Below are 19,571 nucleotides of genomic sequence, written 5' to 3' on the forward strand. Positions count from 1 at the left end.
AGGTAGTGAATCCCCCTAATAAGTTAAGTATTTCATGAAATAAATAGCAATTAACTCAAATCAAGAGTTGAGTTGGCATTCCACAAAATTAGGTTTAAACATTTCTCAAGTGATTAAACCCCTAATTCCTAAGAGGAGGGAGAGGAATCTCTTCTCAAACACACTCACTTAGGTCATGCATTAAGATTAAGGAACTATTGAACCAAAAGATCTTGTAGATCTATCTCTAGTATCCCAATCAATCCTTAATTACTAAGATATGGTCAATTCATAAAAAGCTATCTCTAATCAGTTTATGAAAACAAATCTCAATCAATACGTTGACTTATCAATTGAAATATATAATTAAGCAATTAAGGGAACAACACAACTCATGGAAAAGATTAATGCATTAACTTTGAATTAATCCATACAAAACAAATTAGTATTCACCAAAATCTAAATAGCAAAAAAATCAGTTCCTAAACATCACAATAAAAAAATAAAGATTAGGGAAAGAAGACCTCAAACTATTCATGGAAGAATAGAGATGAGACTCTTCAATCTTGAATCTTCAATTGTTATCCTTAATATTACACATGTTTGCATGCTTGATTTTAAGTTGTTTTTAGGGAAAATTATGTGTTTTAATATTAGAATCAGTCTGTTTTAGTTTTCTTTGTGTCTCAAGTGCTTTTCTAGGTACATCATCAAAGTTAGAGAGAAATCAGACCAAAATCGGGAAAAAATGAACGAATCGGGCGCGTCAGACTGTTCAACACATCCTGCCGACACGCTCATGCTGAGAAGGATGGTTAGGGTCAGAGGGCGCTCTAAAATTCCTTACCCATGGTGAGAAGAAAGAATATGCAACACAGTTCCCGAAAGTAACATGGCCTAGGAGCATGCCCATGTTAAGAAGCACGACCCAAATCCAAGCCGTGCTGAAAGAAGGCCAGATGTACAATTTTAGCCCAACACGGCATGGATCCAAGCCATGCTGGTCAGCACAGCCCAAATCCAAGCCCTGTTGGATCCCGAAGCCTGATTTAAAAGAAAAGAGAAAGAAAGAGAAAGGAGATTCTAGATGGAGAGAACTTTAGGGTATTCAAGACAAACTTTGAGACCAACCTTCTAGACTATCAGTAAGAGGAAAACGGAGACAAATTTCACTTCAATGTTATCCAGATAGCAGATCTTAAGGATGGGATTGAAGATTCAAAGGAAAGAAGAAGGAGATCTTGAGCTGCAGAGATTGGATCTAGAGTTATTCAAGAGAGGATAGCATTTCCACCATTTGAGAAAAGGGTGTACATGTTCTTTTCGATTCTTGTTTACTTTGTATTTGATTCTTGTATTAATTTAATCATGTACATGTGTAATTAATCTTATTAAAACCCATTTGGGGGTGATCTTTAGCTATGCTAGGCTTATTTTATGCTTAATTGATCCAATTGTTGATTTAAGATTGTAGTTTTCATTCAAGTATAATAAAATCTATTTTTCTTCTTTATTATTAAATCAATTTGAGAACTCGTTTGTAATTGAGAAATTCAATTAAGTTTGGACAACTGCTTGTGTGATTAAGTGATTTGCATCTTAGAGATAAGTGTAATAACTTACTAGAATAAGAACTACACATTCTTATTAGTAGTAATTTAGAGATTAATGTTATTCTAAAATCAATTGTTAGGAAGAGATTCCAACTTTAGATCTTTAGAATTAGAAATTAGTTAACTCGAGAGAGAGGCCAATTTATTTAAGAAATTATCCGCAGATCCCAATTCTTAATCAATCAATTTATAATTTATTATTTTTAAGTCGGCTAGCTAAAGGGCTCCCCTAACTCATCTCATTGTCTTTTCCAAACTTTCATTCTCTTTTTTAAAATTTAGTTTTCATTTGCATTCTCAATCATTTTTAGTTAATGACCTTCACCACCTTCTGATCGGTTAGATAATAGGAAAAGCATAGTAGCAGTAGCTTCTCAGTTCCCATGTGATACGATATTGATACTTGCCATAGCTAGATTACATTTGATAAGTGCACTTGCCTGTAGATTATTAGTTGTGTTTAGCACGCATAGTATTTTTGGCGCCGTTGCCGGAGAATTATTTTGGAAAATATTATGAATTGTGTGTTCTTATTAATTTAGCCATTTATTCTTTGTTCTTTATTTGTTTTTGTTTGAATTTATTCTTTTATTCATTTGTGTTGTTGGTTATTTGTTGTTTCAAGTAACTAGGAGGTCCAATCCTGATCTAGTAGACCCTCTACAAGAACTAGAGCGATCCCTTAGGCAGTTGAGGAAGCGGTTGAACATAAAAGAGAAAGAGATTCAGGTTGGAAAAGTCGTAGATGAGAGTGAATCGAAAGAAACTACAGTAGAGATAGTAGACGCTAATGACAACAATGAGAATAAGTGGATGATGTATGATTTTACAAGACCATTGCTGGAGGGGACGCGAACATGCATTACGAGATCGGCTATCACTGCCAATAATTTTCAAATAAATCCTAATGTGATTCGGATGGTGCAACAAACGGTTCAGTTTGGTGGCTTGCCAGATGAGGATTCTAACGCGCATATAGCGAGTTTCTTGGAGATTTGTGATACCTTCAAGATTAAACAAAGATTGAAGGTGATCTTGTGCCAAGATAATTTCAATACTAAAAAATAAGAATTCACAAGTATAAGCATCGCAATGAAAAAGCATACACAATTAGAACAATATAAAAATTTTATTTATGCTAAAGTACTTCCATCCATCATTTCTAGTTCTCTTTTTATCAAATTCATTATTTCCTCATTTAGGGGCTTAGTAAAAATATCGGCTAGTTGCTTAGTGTCAACATACTCTAGCACTATACTACCATTTTTAATATGATGTCTTAAAAAATAGTGTCTAATATCTATGTGCTTACTCCTAGAATGTTGAATAGGATTTTTAGAAAGGTTTATAGCACTAGTGTTGTCACACTTAATAGAAATGTGATTAACCACTCTCCAATAATCTGTTAATTGTTGCTTTATCCATAAGACTTGAGCACAACATATCGCTGCCATATATTCGGCTTCCGTGGTGGAGAGAGCAACTGAAACTTGTTTCTTACAAAACCAAGACACTAAGCATTCTCCTAAAAGATGACAAGTTTCGGAAGTGCTCTTTTTATCTAATAAACTACCGGCATAATTGGCATTCTAATAAATTATTATATCAAAGGATGTTTCTCTAGGATACTAAAGCCTTAAGTTCAAGGTCCCACACAAATATTTCAAGATTCTTTTTACGGCATTCAAATGAGACTCTTTGGAACAAGATTGAAATCTAGCATAAAGACAAACACTATACATCATATCGGGTCTAGAGGCGATTAAATATAAAAGTGAGTCAATCATTACCTCTATAGAGCTTTTCATTACCCTTCTCATCCTTGTCTAATTTTGTTGTGACACTCATAGGGTCTTGGTTACTTTACAACCATCCATCTTAAATTTCTTTAGGAGTTCTCTTGTGTACTTGGATTGGTTGATGAATATCACATCCTTGTTTTACTTGATCTGAAGACCAAATTATAATTTGAGCTCTCCCATCATATGCTCATTTTAAATTCCCTAGTCATACACTTAGTAAAATCCTCATAAAGCAACTCATTAGTAGCTCCAAACACAATGTCATCAACATAAATTTGAACTATTAAAGTATCATGCTTGTGTTTCTTTATAAATAGTATATAGTATCAACCTTGCTCTTTTGAAATCTATTTTCAATCAAAAAGGAACTAAGTCTTTCATACCAAACTCTAGGAACTTGTTTCAACATGTACAAGGCTTTAGATAATTTGGAAACATGATTGAAAAATTTATGATTTTCAAAACTAGGAGGCTGCTCAACATAGACTTCCTCCTCAATAAAACCATTTCAAAAATGCATTTTTCACATCCATTTGAAATAATTTAAAGTTCATGTGACATGCATAAGCTAAAAGCATCCTAATAGCTTCTAATCTAGCAACCAGAGCAAAGGTCTCATTATAATCAATGCCTTCCTCTTGGTTGTAACCTTTTGCAATCAATCTAGCTTTGTTTCTAGTGATAAAGCATTGCTCATATAACTTATTTCTAAACTCCCATTTACAACCTTTAAATTTGGTGATCCTTGGGTCTAGGAACAAGTTCCTACACTTTATTTCTCTCAAATTGGTTGAATTCATCTTGCATAGCAATCACCCAACTCTCATCATTCAAAACCTCATCAATGGTCCTTGGCTAAATTTGAGAAACAAAGGCTAGATTATTTAAAGCTACTAGTTTAGAACTAGTACTTACACCTTTTGATAAGTCTCCAATAGCTTGAGTATGAGGATAATCCTTTTTGAAATTTCATGCCTTGGGAAGATTTTGTGAGATCTCCATCTATTGGGGATCTTGAGTTGCATCTTGATTTTGTTGGTCTTCTTGAATTTTCTCTATAGATTCGTCTACTCCTTTTGAGGGATCATCAAAATTTACTTTGAGTTCCTCAAGAGCACCACATTTTCTAAGATCAAGCTTGTTTGATTCATCAAAAATTACATTCACAGACTTTTCAACTACTAAAGTATGTTTGTTAAAGACTTTATAAGCTTTGCTTGATGTGGAATAGCCTAGGAAAATTCCTATGTCGGTTTTGGAATCAAATTTTTCAAGGTTGTCCTTGGTATTTAAAATGTAGCATTTGCATCCAAAAACTCTAAGATATGAGACCTTAGGTTTTCTTCCTTTCCAAAGCTCATAAGAAGTTTTGTTTAGTCAAGGTCTTTTGAAAACTCTATTTGCAACATAACAACTAGTGTTAACGGCTATGACCCAAAAGTAAGAAGGAAGCTTGTACTCATTGAGCATTGTCCTAGCCATTTCTACTAGTATTCTATTTTTCTTTCCACAACTCTATTTTGTTGTGGTGTTCTAGGAGATGAAAAATTGTGAGAGATTCCAAATTCTTTACAAAGATTTTCAAAAAGATCATTTTTGAATTCTTTTCCATGACCACTCCTTATAGAGGAAATCAAATACCCTTTTTTATTTTGAACATGTTTTGCAAAAGATTTGAAAATATTAAATGCTTCATTCTTATGAGTAAGAAAATTAATCCAAGTAAATCTAGAGTATCATCAACAATCACAAATGCATATGACTTTCTACCTAAACTCATTACTCTAGTAGTCCAAACAAATCCATATGTAATAGTTAAAGTAGTTTCGAAGTACTTACAATAGTTTTAGACTTAAAGGATGATAAATGTTATTTTCCCATGACATGGTTCACTAGGCTTATCTTTGATGAACTTCACTTTAGAAAGTCCATTAACTAGCTCTTCTTTGGCTAACTTGTGTAGAAGCTCCATGCTTGTATGTCCAAGTCTTCTATGCCATAGCCAAGATTCATCATTAATAGACATAAGACACTTGAAAGATTGATTAGCAACTTTGTGTAGGTCAATTGTGTAGGTGTTGCTACTTCTTTCTCCTTTGATATCACTTTGTCATCCACTAGGATGTTGACAAGACATCCATTGAAGTCAAAAGTGACTTTGTTTCTTATCACACAATTGACTTACACTCGATAAATTATGTTTCAAACTATCAACTAGGAAAACATCATCAATGAAAGATTTACCATCCTTACCAATAGAGCTGATGTCAATTACCTTACTTTTGGCATTATTTCCAAAAGTTACTTTTTGCCTCTGTTGTAGTTCTTGACATTCACAAAGAGGCTCTTGTCATCCGTCATGTGTCTTGAACATCTACAAGTTTAGTGCTTGTGGATTTAAGACACACCTACAAAAAGAAGTTAATTCACTTGATTTTAGGTACCCAAACAAGGTCGGGCCTTTTGGAGTTAGCATTGGAAGATCCATTCATGAAAAGATGCATCTTTCTTATTTTTCACTTGACATTAATATGTCCAATTCTCATGTAATAGTGGGAAGCCACCTTGGAATTTTTAAGAAAGTTTAAGTTGGTCTTCTTAGCCACTTTTGCTTGAGATTTGGACCTTATATGATTGTTTTTACACATGCATGAATAAGATCTGTTAATATTTGAGTTCTTATACATGAATGCATACTTGGTTCCTTTTGGCTTAGCCTTTGGAATATGTGTACCTTTTCCTTTCTTTTGAATTGGATGTCTAGTGTGTGTATTATTTTTTGAAACTCCATTTGAGATTCTCTGAAATGCTTGTGGTTGAGTGGCTTTGACAAAGATTGGGTTGTAAGATGAGGATGATAAAGCTCCATTGAACCCAAGTCCATGTCTCACAAGGGGAGGTTTTTGAGACATAACTAGTGTGTCAAGAGACTCTTTCCCTTTGTAAAATTTAAAAATTGAGTTCCTAAGCTCTTTAACTTCATTTTTCAAAGAACTGTTCTCTTTAAAAAGTTTTTCATTTGAAATTTCATCTAATGATTTTCTTAAGTCATCATTGGAAGTTTTTAATGAGGCAATTTCCTTCTTTGAAATCTTAAGATCTTCCTCCAAACTAGAACATTTATTTTTATAAAAATTTAGTTTTGAAAGCATATTTTGGGAGCTCATCCTCATCATCCAACAAGTCATCACCGAAAGAATGAGAAGATGAACAAGAAGAAGAAGAATTGCATGAATGAGAAGTAGAACATACCTTATGAGAGTCTTTCATGTTTGCCATAAAACAAAGATTAGCCTTCTCTTCTCTTTCACTTTTATTGTTGGAAGATGAAGATGCATCACTCCAAGTAACTTTCAAGTATTTGAGATAATTCGGCTTGATATGTCATTACTCTCCACATTCATAGCAAATGACTTTCTTCTTCTTATCCTTACTTGTTCTTGATTTGGAAAAAGGGTTTCTTGCTTGTAAAAGGCTTGTTGCTTCTTCTCCTTTTGGCTTCAAGTATTCCTTTTACATAGTTAGTGATGGGAGTCACATCATCACTCTCACTTAGAGCTTCCCCTTAATCTTCATCATCATTTGGTTAATCAATTGCTTCTCGAGCTCTTGTGCTAGCCTTGAGTGCTAGGGCTTTCTTCTTCCCACTATCTCTATCAACTTCATCCCTTACAAGAAACATCTCATGGGTTAGTCGCTTGCCTATAAGAGCATCCACATGAATCTTCCTTAGGTCTCCATTTGCTTCTTTAATGCTATCCACTCAAGTACCATATTTATCCAAAGGAAGGCTCCTAAGTATTTTGTTGTTTATGTCTACTAGCTCAAAATGCTTCCCAAGCTTTCTTATGTTGATGATGGTGAGAAGTCTATTTATCATGTCAGTGACAGACTCGTTTGGCTTCATCTTGAACATCTCATACTTGGTGACATACATTTAGATCTTTCTTAATTTTACTTGCTTTGTGCCTTTATGACAGTTCTCTAAGGTAGTCCAAATTTGATGAGCTGTAGTGCAATGTTGTACTCTCCATATTTTTCTCTAGAGAGGCAACTCATAAGTATAGCCATTGCTTGCTTATTCTTGTGGTTGTGCTTCTTATGGGCATCCACCCATTCTTCTCTAGAAAGAAATCTTTCTTCACTATTTTTTATTTAGTGGGAGCTTTCTATTCCTTCACCACATAGTCCCACACTTCAATGCCATAGGAATCTAAGTAGATTTTCATGCGAAATTTTCAAAAAGCACAGTCGGATTCATCAAAGAATGGCTTGAGTTGTTGGGCTCCTTTATTGGTTGCCATAATCTTTACACTCGCAACAAAGCTTGATAAGAGTGAGCAAGATCAGATACCACTTGTTGTCCCTTGGAACCAAAAAGGGGGTTAAATTGATGACCTCAAATTGCAAAATTAAATAGTTTGGACAAAACACAGTGATTTAAGAAAGATTAAGGATGATTTAAAGAGAGAAAGGGTTAGAGAAGATGGCACAAAGGATTATAGTGGTTCGTGAACAATCCTCACTATATCCACTCCTCAAGATCACACTTAAGTATTCCACTGTAATCTTCAAGATTACAACATTTGGATTTTACAAATTCACCTAACAACTTGGTGTTTTCAAGGCTAACATTAAACCTCTTCCCTTAGTGAACCAATCTCTCACTAAGTCCCTTAACCATTGAGTACTGATGGTTACTCAACAACCATTCCTTGTGTTTGAATACCTAGGCTCACACAACAACCCTTTAGATTTTTAGTTGAATAAAGAGTTTCAACTTAATACACTTTACAAAGAAAGAAATCGAGTGTAGAAAGTTGTGAAATAAATTTGCAAGAGTTTTAGTATACTTAAATCATAAACTTTTTTGTTGAGTCTTTAAGAAGGGTATTTATACTCATACTAACCTTTTAGAGACATTATAATGGGTCCAAAACTCATTAATTACAAGATTGATGATTTGGCAAAAAGTTATCTAAAGTTTTGAAAAGCGCCCCCGCGCTTTCTAAAAAGAGACGTTGGAGCTCCAATGGCTCCAAACACGTGGCTCTGATGGGATGGCTGATATCTCAACGGTTGCTAATATCGCATTAATTGTGAAAACCGCCCTCGTGCCACAATAGTGCCATCGGGCTTGTCTTGTCCATGCTTAGAAGCGCCCTCGTGCTTCTCATCGTGCTATCGTCTGCCATTTTCATTCTCAAGCTCCAATATGAAGTGCTCTCACGCTTCTTGAAGCTTTGACATTTTGACTACCAAGTGTCGCGTTATAATTAGCAAGATGTCAGGTGGACTTTTAATTTTGGTCATACAAAGAGTGCCCCCGTGCTCTCATGCTTTTTAGGTCTTTTTACAAGACTTCCTTGAAAGCTTAAAGAATGTTTAGACTTAGGTTGGTTCATTTGGTGCTTTGTAATATAGACACATAGACATAGGATTAACAATGTTCAATTTGGGTATTAAGATCAAAATAAAGATCAATTGCACTTTAAATCAATAAATTATTTTTAATATTATATTAACTAATAAATAGTTTTCTTAATGACACTAATATTATCCTAAAAAATAGCATATTAATTATATTTTAATATTATATTAACTAATAAATTAATTTTATAATTAGATAATAACTCTAATTTTAAAAAGTAACATCTTAAATTATATTTTTAGTATTACATACAATAATAAATTAATTTTGAATTCTATAATAAATTTTTAATCCTAAAAACTTGTATTATCAATTATATTAATATATTAATTTATATAATATTAGAATTAATTAATAAATAAATTTTATATTATCATATTAATAAATTTTAAAATTTTTAAAAAATAAAAATAGTTGATTTGCTATTTTTTTAAAAATTTTATAAATTAATGTTAAATATTATAAATTTTATTAAATTTATCAATTTATTTTTATAATTAAAATAATAATAACCAATACATGATTAAATAATTAGTTACATATAAATTTAAATTTATATATTAGAAATAAATATATATATCAAAATAAAAATTTCTGATGAAAAATATAATTACTCATGTAAGAAAAATTTTATGACTGAAAAACTAATTTATATAGATAAAAAAGGTCCACTATCTATTTTTGTTTATTTTTCCGTTCACTTTTTAATTTTTGTCTTGATCAATTATCAAATAACCAATGCTCGCCTCTCCCTCACCGCCACTCAAATTTGCCGAGTCCTAAACTAGAAGCTCAAAAGAGAGACGGAAAAAAGGCCTAATTTTGTAAAACCAACTTCTAAAAATAAAAACCACAGACAAAAAAACCTAGAACGAAAGGGACTCAAAATTGAATCAATCAAATCTCAGATTTTGCCTTGGGTGTTCTGAAGTTTGATGATCTAAGGAAAAGAAATTGGATTCTGCTGCTAACTTAGTTCCGGTCAAACCAACCGTCACCACCATGATCAGATGTCATCATTCTACTAGCCGACCTCTATAAGCTATATCTGGAATTTGAGCTCGATCATACTTGCTTTAACCGTTGAGAAATATTGGTTGTGGTATTGATTTCTCTCTCACTTTTGCCTGATAACTCATTATCTCCTAACTCTGTAATTGAACACTCACTTTTCCTATATATCAAATGTTGAATCGTTAAAAGAACATAAGCTCTTGTACTAACTATTCTGGTTATTTTGTTTGGATAATTTTACTTTGTGTAATCTATACTGGTTTGCTTCCATTTATGGAGAGATGGTATAAACGTTCGCTATTGACAGATTACGATGGTATTTTTTTATGCGCGTTTGTTTATTTGTTGATTGAAACTCTTATTGGATTCATGGCTTTGATTGTTGATTTGATTGTCGTGGGTAGTATTAAATTGGGTGGTGATTAGAAAAGGAAGAAAAACAGATGATGGTGGTAATGGAGGTCACGGAGGTGACTGAAAATGAGAGTATAAGAAGAGAAAGAGAAATTGGTGTTAAGGAGATAGAAATAAAGTGTCAACTCATGTAATTATTAAAAAGAGATCCACATTTGACCAATTTAGCATTATTAAATCATGATTTACGCTGTTCCATACCTAAGTGAAGAGAGGGGCTAAATGATGGTTTTCCTGTGATTTGCAGCTTATTTGGCCTATAAAATAGTTGAGGGGCAAATTTGTCCCTCGAGCTAGTAAGTTGTTGTAATTGGCAGTTACAGAAACATGTACTGGGGTGTGCCCACAACTACCACAACTCGAGGTGGTTCGCCTACCGATAATGGGGATTCTGTCGTGACTTTGGATCAAGTTCCACGATGGAGTGATGCGGAAAGTAGATTATCATTTGGTTATGACAATGATGACCCTTCATTTTCGAATTCATATTTCCCTGATCCTTTAACATGTCCTGTTGAGGGGGAAAGTAGTGGCAGTGGGATGATATCAAGGTTTCCTGTGGATCATGATATCAACTCAAAGATATATTTATGGAGGGGAAACCCATGGAATCTTGAGGTGGATGCTGTTGTGAATTCTACAAATGAAGTAAGTTTTAGATACTTTGTCATTATTTGATTACTAAAAAGTGCTCTATTTGGAAATGGATAATTGTTGAATTACAGGCTGACATGCTTGTGAAATGCTTGCATGTGATAATTATTTTGCTGCTGACTGGAGTGAAGCTTTTGAAGTTTTAAGTTTTATTTTTGCAAGTGGTTTGAAAATTTTTCGACTCTCTACTCAAGGGAGTTTTGAATCTATTCATTTTCTTTGTGTGCCAATCATCAAAATATTCATCATTGCAAGAGCATTCCGAGTGCACGCTGAAGTCTGTGAAACTCATAATTCTTTCTTAAAACAGAAAAATTCAAATTTGTGGAATTTGATTGACTTTCAACTGGGAAGTAGGAACTCTGTCAAGAAACTATTGATTAAGCTTTCTCAAATAAAGACAGTAGTAAATGGAAAATTGTTTTGTATTATCTTTTATATGTTATAATTTGCTGGTTTACAGAACTTGGATGAAGCACACAGTAGTCCTGGTCTACATGCAGCTGCTGGTCCTGGTCTTGCAGAAGAATGTTCTACACTGGTATGCTATTGGATATCTATTATTGAGTTATTTGAATTTTTCTATCAGATATGTGAGGCTCATATATATATTCATGAGGCTTTACTTATGAGCATTTTAACTGATCTAGCGCCATGTATACATGATTTTATTGTATAAGAGAAATGATAAGCTATGACATAGTGCGATAACAGTTGCTCAAAGCCAAAGTTATTGTGGTTGGTAAAGCAGGCCTACTTAATTACTATTTAGTTGGAAATAAGAAGTTAAAAACTGGACTGATTTAATGTACATTCGTTTTCTGACAGGGTGGTTGTCGGACAGGGATGGCAAAAGTTACGAATGCGTATGACCTCCCTGCTAGGTGTGTATAATCACACAATTCTGTATGTTGTAAACAAAGAGTTTATCTGTTCATGCATCATATTCTGTAGTCTTCCCATCTGCATGATGTATAGGAGAAAGAAATGGTGCATCTTAATTTCTATGCCACCAAATTTTTGGAATATATTTCTTTTTTGTGTTATCTTGTGTTTTGTGCTGGAATGAGGTAGTTATTATCATTTGTCTTTTTCTTCACTGAATTGAGATAATTAAGAGCTATATTGGGTTAGAAAGCCATTCTCACCCAAGCATTTGAAGTGTTTTAGATCGATTCTTCTATCAATTAAATGAGGTTTTTGTGCTAGGCAGCCTATACTTGATAGCTAATGTTTATTAGTCTATATAACTTGAATTTTGTGTAGATTGCATTTTCAATCTATTATTCTTATATATTATTGCACTAGTTAGTGTAATTTGTTTTAAAGTATTCATTGTATTACAAACCTCCATTTATCCTCCCAGTAGAAGCTAATTTTTGCCCAATGTTTATGTCAGGAGAGTCATTCATACGGTTGGTCCTAAATATGCAGTGAAGTATCATACTGCTGCAGAGAATGCTTTGAGTCACTGCTACCGCTCTTGTCTTGAGCTTCTCATTGAAAATGGGCTTCGGAGGTTGTTTGGTAGCAGATGCTACACCATTACTGTCATGTGTTTAGTATTTTTATTGTGCTTCTATAATATTTTTTTAAAACATGGAGCTAATTTCTGCCTGGCATAATATACATGCAGTATTGCTGTGGGCTGTATATATACAGAGGCTAAAAACTATCCGCGTGAGCCAGCTGCACATGTGGCTATAAGTAAGATTTTCTTTTCAATTTTTTTTCACATGTTACAGTTCTTTGCTTAATTACCTTTACAGAATTACTGTTACTGCACATGTGGCTATACCATTTTTAAATGCTTATGTTCATTAAAATAGACCCTCAATGGTATTTCATCATTTTGTGCTGTCAGGTTTATCTTTTTTTATCTTTTGTGCAGGAACAGTTAGGCGCTTTCTTGAGAAACAGAAAGATAAAATCAAAGCTGTTGTCTTTTGTACAACCACAACAATGGATACTGAAATATATAAAAGGTTTATTTTTTCTTTCTTTCTTTTTTCTTTTTACTGGTGTTCCTTCTCGTTGTCTTAGAGATGCGTCAATATTTGTTCATGCAAAGTGATGTGATAATTTAACGTGGCAGCTTGAATTGTATATTTCCTTTTGCAGCTAATAAATTTGCTCTTTCTAGCATCATTTGAAGTTTAGTCATTATTTCATTTACTATTTGTTGTAGATTGTTACCACTTTACTTTCCTCGAGACAAACATGAAGAGGAGGTGGCAATAGCAAAGCTTCCTTCTGATGTTGGGGATGAGAATGGTGAGACAATAATTGATGAACGTAAAATCAGAATAAAGCCTTTACCCAAGAAAACTATTCCAAAACCTCCCCAAGCTGAAGCTGACCTTCCTGTCAGCAATGTTGGTTTGGTACGAAGGTTAGTCGACTTAACTATATTACAGAGTCTGTTGTTATTGCTTAATTTATCACAATAAAACTTTCATTTTAGCTTGCTGCAATATATTTCTTGTTCATGTCCTCGATTTTCTTTCTATTTTTAATGTGTATTTCTGTATGTATGTGTGTAAGAAGATGAGTTCTACAATTTCATTGGTTCTAATATGTCATGGTTTCTAATTAATTTCCCCCCACCACAAATTATCTGTTCTCTTTCTTTCTTTTTTTGGATAATGATTTTGTTCAGTCTATTATTGCAACTACTGATGAGTTATATATAAATTAAGTGTTATGGCACAGTGTGTTTTCTGAAATGAGTTGCCAAAAACAACCTGAAATTTAAACACTTTTCGCATCTAAATATAGGTTGAGCTGTATTTACTTTTAGGTGCTGTGTAATTAGTCTATTTTTAAGATAATTTGCATTTTAATGTTTTATCTGGAGCTGTTCTTACTTTACTATATTTCCTATTTGGCTGTTATACAAGTAGAAAGGTTTAATTACCTGTGTGGGGCTGTAGCAAATGAATTATAGATTTATAAGGATACATATCATGCTCTTGCTTAGGAAAGAGAAAAGTGTTAGGCCTAGTCGCTTGATTTACGGGCTGTACATAGGGGGTGGAATTCAAGGACTTTTGCATGAGAAGAGATTGTCTCTTTTGGCTTTTAAGGATAGATGGCTAAATACATTGAAGTCTCGGTCTAGTCTCTGCCAGTTTCTGGCTATACATGTTGTTAGGACTTCTTTGATTTTTATATCATATGTTATTTTCCTCTTGCACAAGGGCTTGCTCCTTGGTTGACCTATTGGTCATAGGTTCTAGGCATGGAAACAACCCTTTTAAAAAATGTAGGAGGAAGACTGCATATGGATGCACTTGCCCTCCCCCCTACTCCGACACTAGACAAGTACACTTTGTGCTTTGGGAGAGCCCTTGTTACAAGGGCTGGCACTTCTTCTTTTGTGCCTTCCAAAACATTTCTTTTGGATTAACAGAAAGAATGGGATAGCTGGACAATTTTTGTGTCATAAAAATGAAGCATTTCTAAATGCTAATTGGGCAGTGTCTGTGTTATAGTTTTATCTGATGTTGCACAATCAGTTTGTGATGTTGGGTTTGTGCTTAATTTCAATCATCGTACATGCAATTTTCATTGTCACATTTCCCCTGTTCATGTATTCCATGAAATGGTTCAGTGTCATCAGTAGATGAGCTAAGTAAATGAGTGTTATTCTTACAGAAATTCGTCATACTTGGATTCATATCTGGATCCTGCTTTCATGTCATTAATTAAGGATCCAGATCAAAGACGCAAGGAGCAATGGGAAAAAACTGCTCAAGCCCAGAGTGGATGGAATTGTGCTAAATTGCTTGGATTTGGGAATCTTGGTGGCCCTCCACTTTCTGTTGCTGAGGAGTACTCTCTGCACTCTAGATACCTAGCTAAAGCAAATTCTCTTAATCTTTCGGAAATTGCAGAGATGAAAATTGTGTAAGCACAATTTACTTGTTTGTTTGCTTGCTTCAGATTTTGAATTTCTTAAATGTGCATAGTGGAAATTAATAACTTGAGGATTTCTGCTTTTCATGCATACCTTTATTTTCCTTGGAAGGCTACAGGTGTACAAAGAAGTTGGATTTTTGGGCAGCGATTATTGAACTCTTCTACCTATGATTTTTGACCTGATCCAATATTATCTGACTTGTAAAACAATGTATTTCATTTTGGGGCAATTTTTTTATTGAAACACAATGGAAAAATCTCAATATTTCTTGGTAGGACATTTCCTCCTACGCCGCCCTCTTCTACCTGTCATTCGGGAGTTTTGTTTGCAATTTAACAATTAAAAAGTAAAACTTACCCCTTTGGCAGTACATAATTTTGGACTCATGTTCTTTGCTGCTTATGTTGTGTATAGTTGTGTTAATTTCTTGGTAAGAGATTTCCTCTAATACCGTCCTCTTCTACCTGTAATACAGAAGTTTGTTTGCAGTTTAACAATTAAAAACTAAAACTTGCTCCTTTTGCAATGCAAAATTTTGGACCTGTCCTTTGCTGCTTATGTTGTGTATAGTTGTGTTAAGTCTTTTTCTTGCTTACAGTTACCGAGGTGGGGTAGACAGTGAGGGCCGTCCTGTGATGGTGGTTGTGGGTGCACATTTTTTGCTGCGATGTCTTGACCTGGAGCGATTTGTGCTTTATGTGGTGAAGGTAATTAGGTTATGCTTTCTTCACTTCTCCCCTTTTTATTGGATGACTCTGATGTTATATTGGGTTATACAATTTTAAGTTTGATTAGTTGGTAGGTTTCAGCACATCTTTGTTATGGAAATTGCTTCCTTCTTTTTCTGTCTTTTGATGCTTTACTTATTTTCTATCTTTTAATGCTTTTCTTTTTCTCTTTGGATTAATATCAATTTTTAATATATTAATCAATAACTGGTCTTTGGGTGGTAGGTACTAATATTGTGATCAATAACTAAATTTCAGGAATTTGAGCCCTTGATTCAGAAGCCTTATACTATTGTGTATTTCCACTCTGCGGCATCTTTACAACTGTAAGTGTTTTATGGTTGACTTGGAAAAGTGCATGCCTATTTTTTTTTTTCTTGAATTCGTATATTTTCAGTTGTTCTTTTCGATTTCTGCACAATGAAACCCGGACATGAAAGTGAAATTGTTGCACATTGGATAATTATTTATTGCTTAAAACAAGAAACAGGGAAAAGCAGTTGATTGATCTTGTTAAGCTGATAATAATAAAATATGTTGTGCTTCTGGAATATTTAATCAGAATTTTCAACCTGATGGATAATTATAGAACTCTCCATATGTGTATTTTGTACAACTGCAGTGCTGATTAGGACTTTGTTATTTCACGTGTTGCATGTGGCTTAAATTTATATTTAATCATATGGGAGGTCTTGACGCACAGCGAATTGTCTACTAGTAATAGTCCAGTAGTTAATTACTTGTTGTAAAGTAAATTATAGTGGAGGGAGCCAAGGGTTCAAAAATTCCTGCTTCCCTGCCCTCTACCTTGAATCAAATTGGAAGTAGTGGATGTGCATGAGTGCAACTAGGTAGGTATATCATTCTTATAATGTGAAATGTATTTCCTGAAACTTATAAGTTCTCAATTTATAATTTACCCTCTTTTTGTAAAATTTATATATATTTATCATGTACAGTCAACCAGACTTGGGATGGATGAGAAGATTACAACAAATACTTGGTCGGAAGCACCAGCGGAACCTGCATGTATGTGACATCTCTTTATTTGATCTATCAGGAACTGTTTCTGCATTCACTTTTGAAATATCACCTGCTCTATGCAGGCAATATATGTCCTTCATCCTACATTTCACCTGAAGGCCACAATTCTTGCTCTACAATTATTAGTTGATAATGTGGTACGTCTGGTTAGTGCTTTTATATCTTAACTGTACAATATTAGTATTTTACCAGGACTAAATTTCATAATTTGTTGCCTAGACATGGAAAAAAGTAGTATATGTTGATAGACTTCTACAGCTGTTCAGACACGTTCCTCGTGAGCAGTTGACTATCCCAGACTTTGTTTTCCAGTTAAGTTTTCTGCTTTTTCACAATTCACATGTTTATGTTAGAATTCATATTTCATCATTTGGTAATACAGGATTTTTCAATAGCTAAATGGTCTTTTTTCTTGCTTTTATAAACTTTTCTAGTGGGTGTTCATGCTAGATAGTAAACGGGCTGGCTAGTTATAGGCTTAAAGGGCCCAGCTTGATGACTAGCAAGATTCTCTAATTATTTCATCGATGTGATTAATGCAGGCATGATCTAGAAGTGAACGGAGGAAAGGGTCTCATTGTGGACCCTAGAACGAAGTACGTGTATCACCGACCATAGTCACCAGATTATACAGTCCATCCGGATGACAGTGCAAGTCTATGGATTGTTTGTGGTTCTTCAGTTGTCCCATTCCTGCTGTCTGCGTCGAGGAAGCAGCTGCTATATTTTGTACAAAATTGTATCTGATTTTCTGTTTTGGCCCTTTTGATTTGTCGCAATTGTTGTATTTGGTGGGTATAATGTGTACAAATAATAAATTACATTACTTACCTATTTTCCTGAAAAGAAATTCTTTTATACCTTTATGTATCTCACTCTTACATTTTTACGCCCATTTCTTTCACTTTTACCTTTTATTATTGGGTATTTAAACGTCTTTTAATAATTAATTTTAGAGTTCAGTACTATTTATTTTTTGAGGTTTAGTCTATATAAATCAGTCTTTGTACTTTTTTATGACATTAAATTTTTTTTAAGTTTTAATAAGTTCACTACTAGTTGGTTGAAGGATTAAATTAATAATTTAAAATTATAATTTGATTTTTATATTCATTATCAAAATACCAAATTTTTTTAAAATTAATTTTATTTTTAGCACAAGTTATTTATATTGTTAAATTAAAATAATAAATTTCATATTTTTTTTAGTTCATATCTTTTATTTTTTACCATAATTTAATTTTAAAATATTCAAATATATTAAAAATATTTATTTTTATTTAATATTATTAAATTACTATGTAATTTAATTTTAAATTTTAAATAAAAAACTAGTTAAAAGTTTTTATTTTTACCACACACAAAAGTTAAATTATGTTAAAGATAAAAATTTTACTCATATTATTCTTATTTAAATGGTTGATAAAAATTTTCATTTTTAACTTATAAAATTATCATAATCTTTTTAATACATAGTCGACTTGTTAACTTGACGTCTAAATTATTTCGCTAGACTAAAACATAATTGTTTAATGTAATTTTTACTTCTAATATAGTTTAACTACAATGTATAATAAAAATAATAATAGAATGATAATTTTTAACTAGAAATATTTTATTAATTTGGTGTCTAGATTATTTCGCTAGATTAAGACATAATTATTTAATTTAATTTTTCTTCTAATATAGTTTAACTATAATATATAATAATAATAATAACAATAAAATGGTATTTTTTAACTAGAAATATTTATTTTATATTAATAACTAAATTTTAAATTATATATTAGTTAGTTAACAAAACTAACCACTATCATCTTTTATATTATTCAAAGGACTAAATTGGTAATTTAAAATTATAATTTAATCTTTGAACTTATTATCAAGTATCAAACTCTTCAAAAAATAATTTCATTATCAAACTAGAGTAAAATTTTATTTTTAGCACAAATTAGTTTTATTGTCTAATTAAAATAATAAATTTGATATCCTTTTTCTTATTTATATCTTTTATTTTTTAGCATAATTTAATCTAAAAATATTTAAACATATTAAAAATACTTTTTTTGTTTAATATTATTAAATTACCATGTAATTTAATTTTAAGTTTTAAATAAAATAAATAGTTGAAAGCTATTATTTTATAACAATGTCGACACCCATTTTCCGGATTTAAGTATCGAGAGAATTACGGAAACCCGATTATGAAAGTTACTTCCTTTCTTGAGTCTCAAGAGGTTGAGGACGAGTGTACCTTGATTAGAATTGTGAATAACTGAATCAAAATCGTTCTTCTAAAATCAACTTGGACCCAATTGATATAAAAAAATAGATTTGAGGGTGGAATAATATTTTTTAAAAGTTCAGGGACTAAATTGTAAGAATTTTTAAAACTTTTTGACCCTTAAGCAATCGGCTTTACACAAAGCCGATTGGCTCTGGGTAATATTGATTGGTCTATACAGTCCTGATTGGCTCTTACCTTGGCTTCCGACGTCATTTTATGTATATTTTTGACCTAAAATCCTAAAAAAAGGCTTTTAGAAGATATTATCGATAATTATTTAAATTTAAAAAGATCTTATTTTGAATATTTATCAAACTAAACATTCGATAAATTAAAAATATTTTATTTTTATTATCGATATTATTTAATCTTCCTCGAGTTTTAGGTTAGCAATTCTTAACAATCATTAGCTACATCGATTTTTTAAGTACAACAATTATCTGCAATTACTAGAGAATTTTCCAGCAGTCGATAAGGAAAGTTAGTAAGACAGAACCTTGAACACGGCCGTGCTGAGTTAAATATATAAGAAAAATGAATTTTCCTTAGAAAAGTGGAGGGGGAAAAAGAGTGACATTGAGCCCTAGTGGCTAGTTCGGTTTTCTGCACAATACTGAGTGCCAGAGAGAGTTGCAGTGAGTAAGAATCCCGGAATCGCAAGGTTCCGAGTGCAAAACAGTAGT

The 19,571-nt window shown here is 32.7% G+C and overlaps 1 protein-coding gene across 2 annotated transcripts; it reads left to right on the forward strand.

Annotated features, from left to right (window-relative positions):
* The first annotated feature begins 9,552 nt into the window (after positions 1–9,552).
* Positions 9,553–17,490, forward strand: LOC8282190 (protein GDAP2 homolog). Of its 2 annotated transcripts, none has more exons than XM_002523387.4 (15): positions 9,553–9,927; positions 10,501–10,901; positions 11,371–11,448; positions 11,736–11,791; positions 12,307–12,426; positions 12,544–12,614; positions 12,799–12,892; positions 13,096–13,299; positions 14,565–14,816; positions 15,428–15,536; positions 15,816–15,883; positions 16,517–16,586; positions 16,664–16,738; positions 16,821–16,912; positions 17,144–17,490. In XM_002523387.4, exons 2-15 carry the CDS (start codon positions 10,581–10,583, stop codon positions 17,217–17,219), a joined length of 1,686 nt encoding a protein of 561 aa, XP_002523433.1. In that variant the 5' UTR covers positions 9,553–9,927; positions 10,501–10,580; the 3' UTR covers positions 17,220–17,490. The 2 variants fall into 2 exon arrangements, with proteins under 2 accessions (XP_002523433.1, XP_048226975.1); XM_048371018.1 differs by having other exon boundaries at positions 12,805–12,892.
* Positions 17,491–19,571: the final 2,081 nt, after the last annotated feature.

This window comes from Ricinus communis, chromosome 2 (assembly GCF_019578655.1).
Source record: "Ricinus communis isolate WT05 ecotype wild-type chromosome 2, ASM1957865v1, whole genome shotgun sequence".
In the NCBI taxonomy this organism is placed as follows: Eukaryota; Viridiplantae; Streptophyta; class Magnoliopsida; order Malpighiales; family Euphorbiaceae; genus Ricinus; species Ricinus communis.

Excerpts from the sequence above, each read along its gene's own strand:
- LOC8282190 (XM_002523387.4), top strand. The coding sequence starts at position 10,581 with ATGTACTGGGGTGTGCCCACAACTACCACAACTCGAGGTGGTTCGCCT. Across the intron at positions 10,902-11,370 it reads TTGTGAATTCTACAAATGAA|AACTTGGATGAAGCACACAG; the intron begins GTAAGTTTTAGA and ends GCTGGTTTACAG. Across the intron at positions 11,792-12,306 it reads GCGTATGACCTCCCTGCTAG|GAGAGTCATTCATACGGTTG; the intron begins GTGTGTATAATC and ends TGTTTATGTCAG.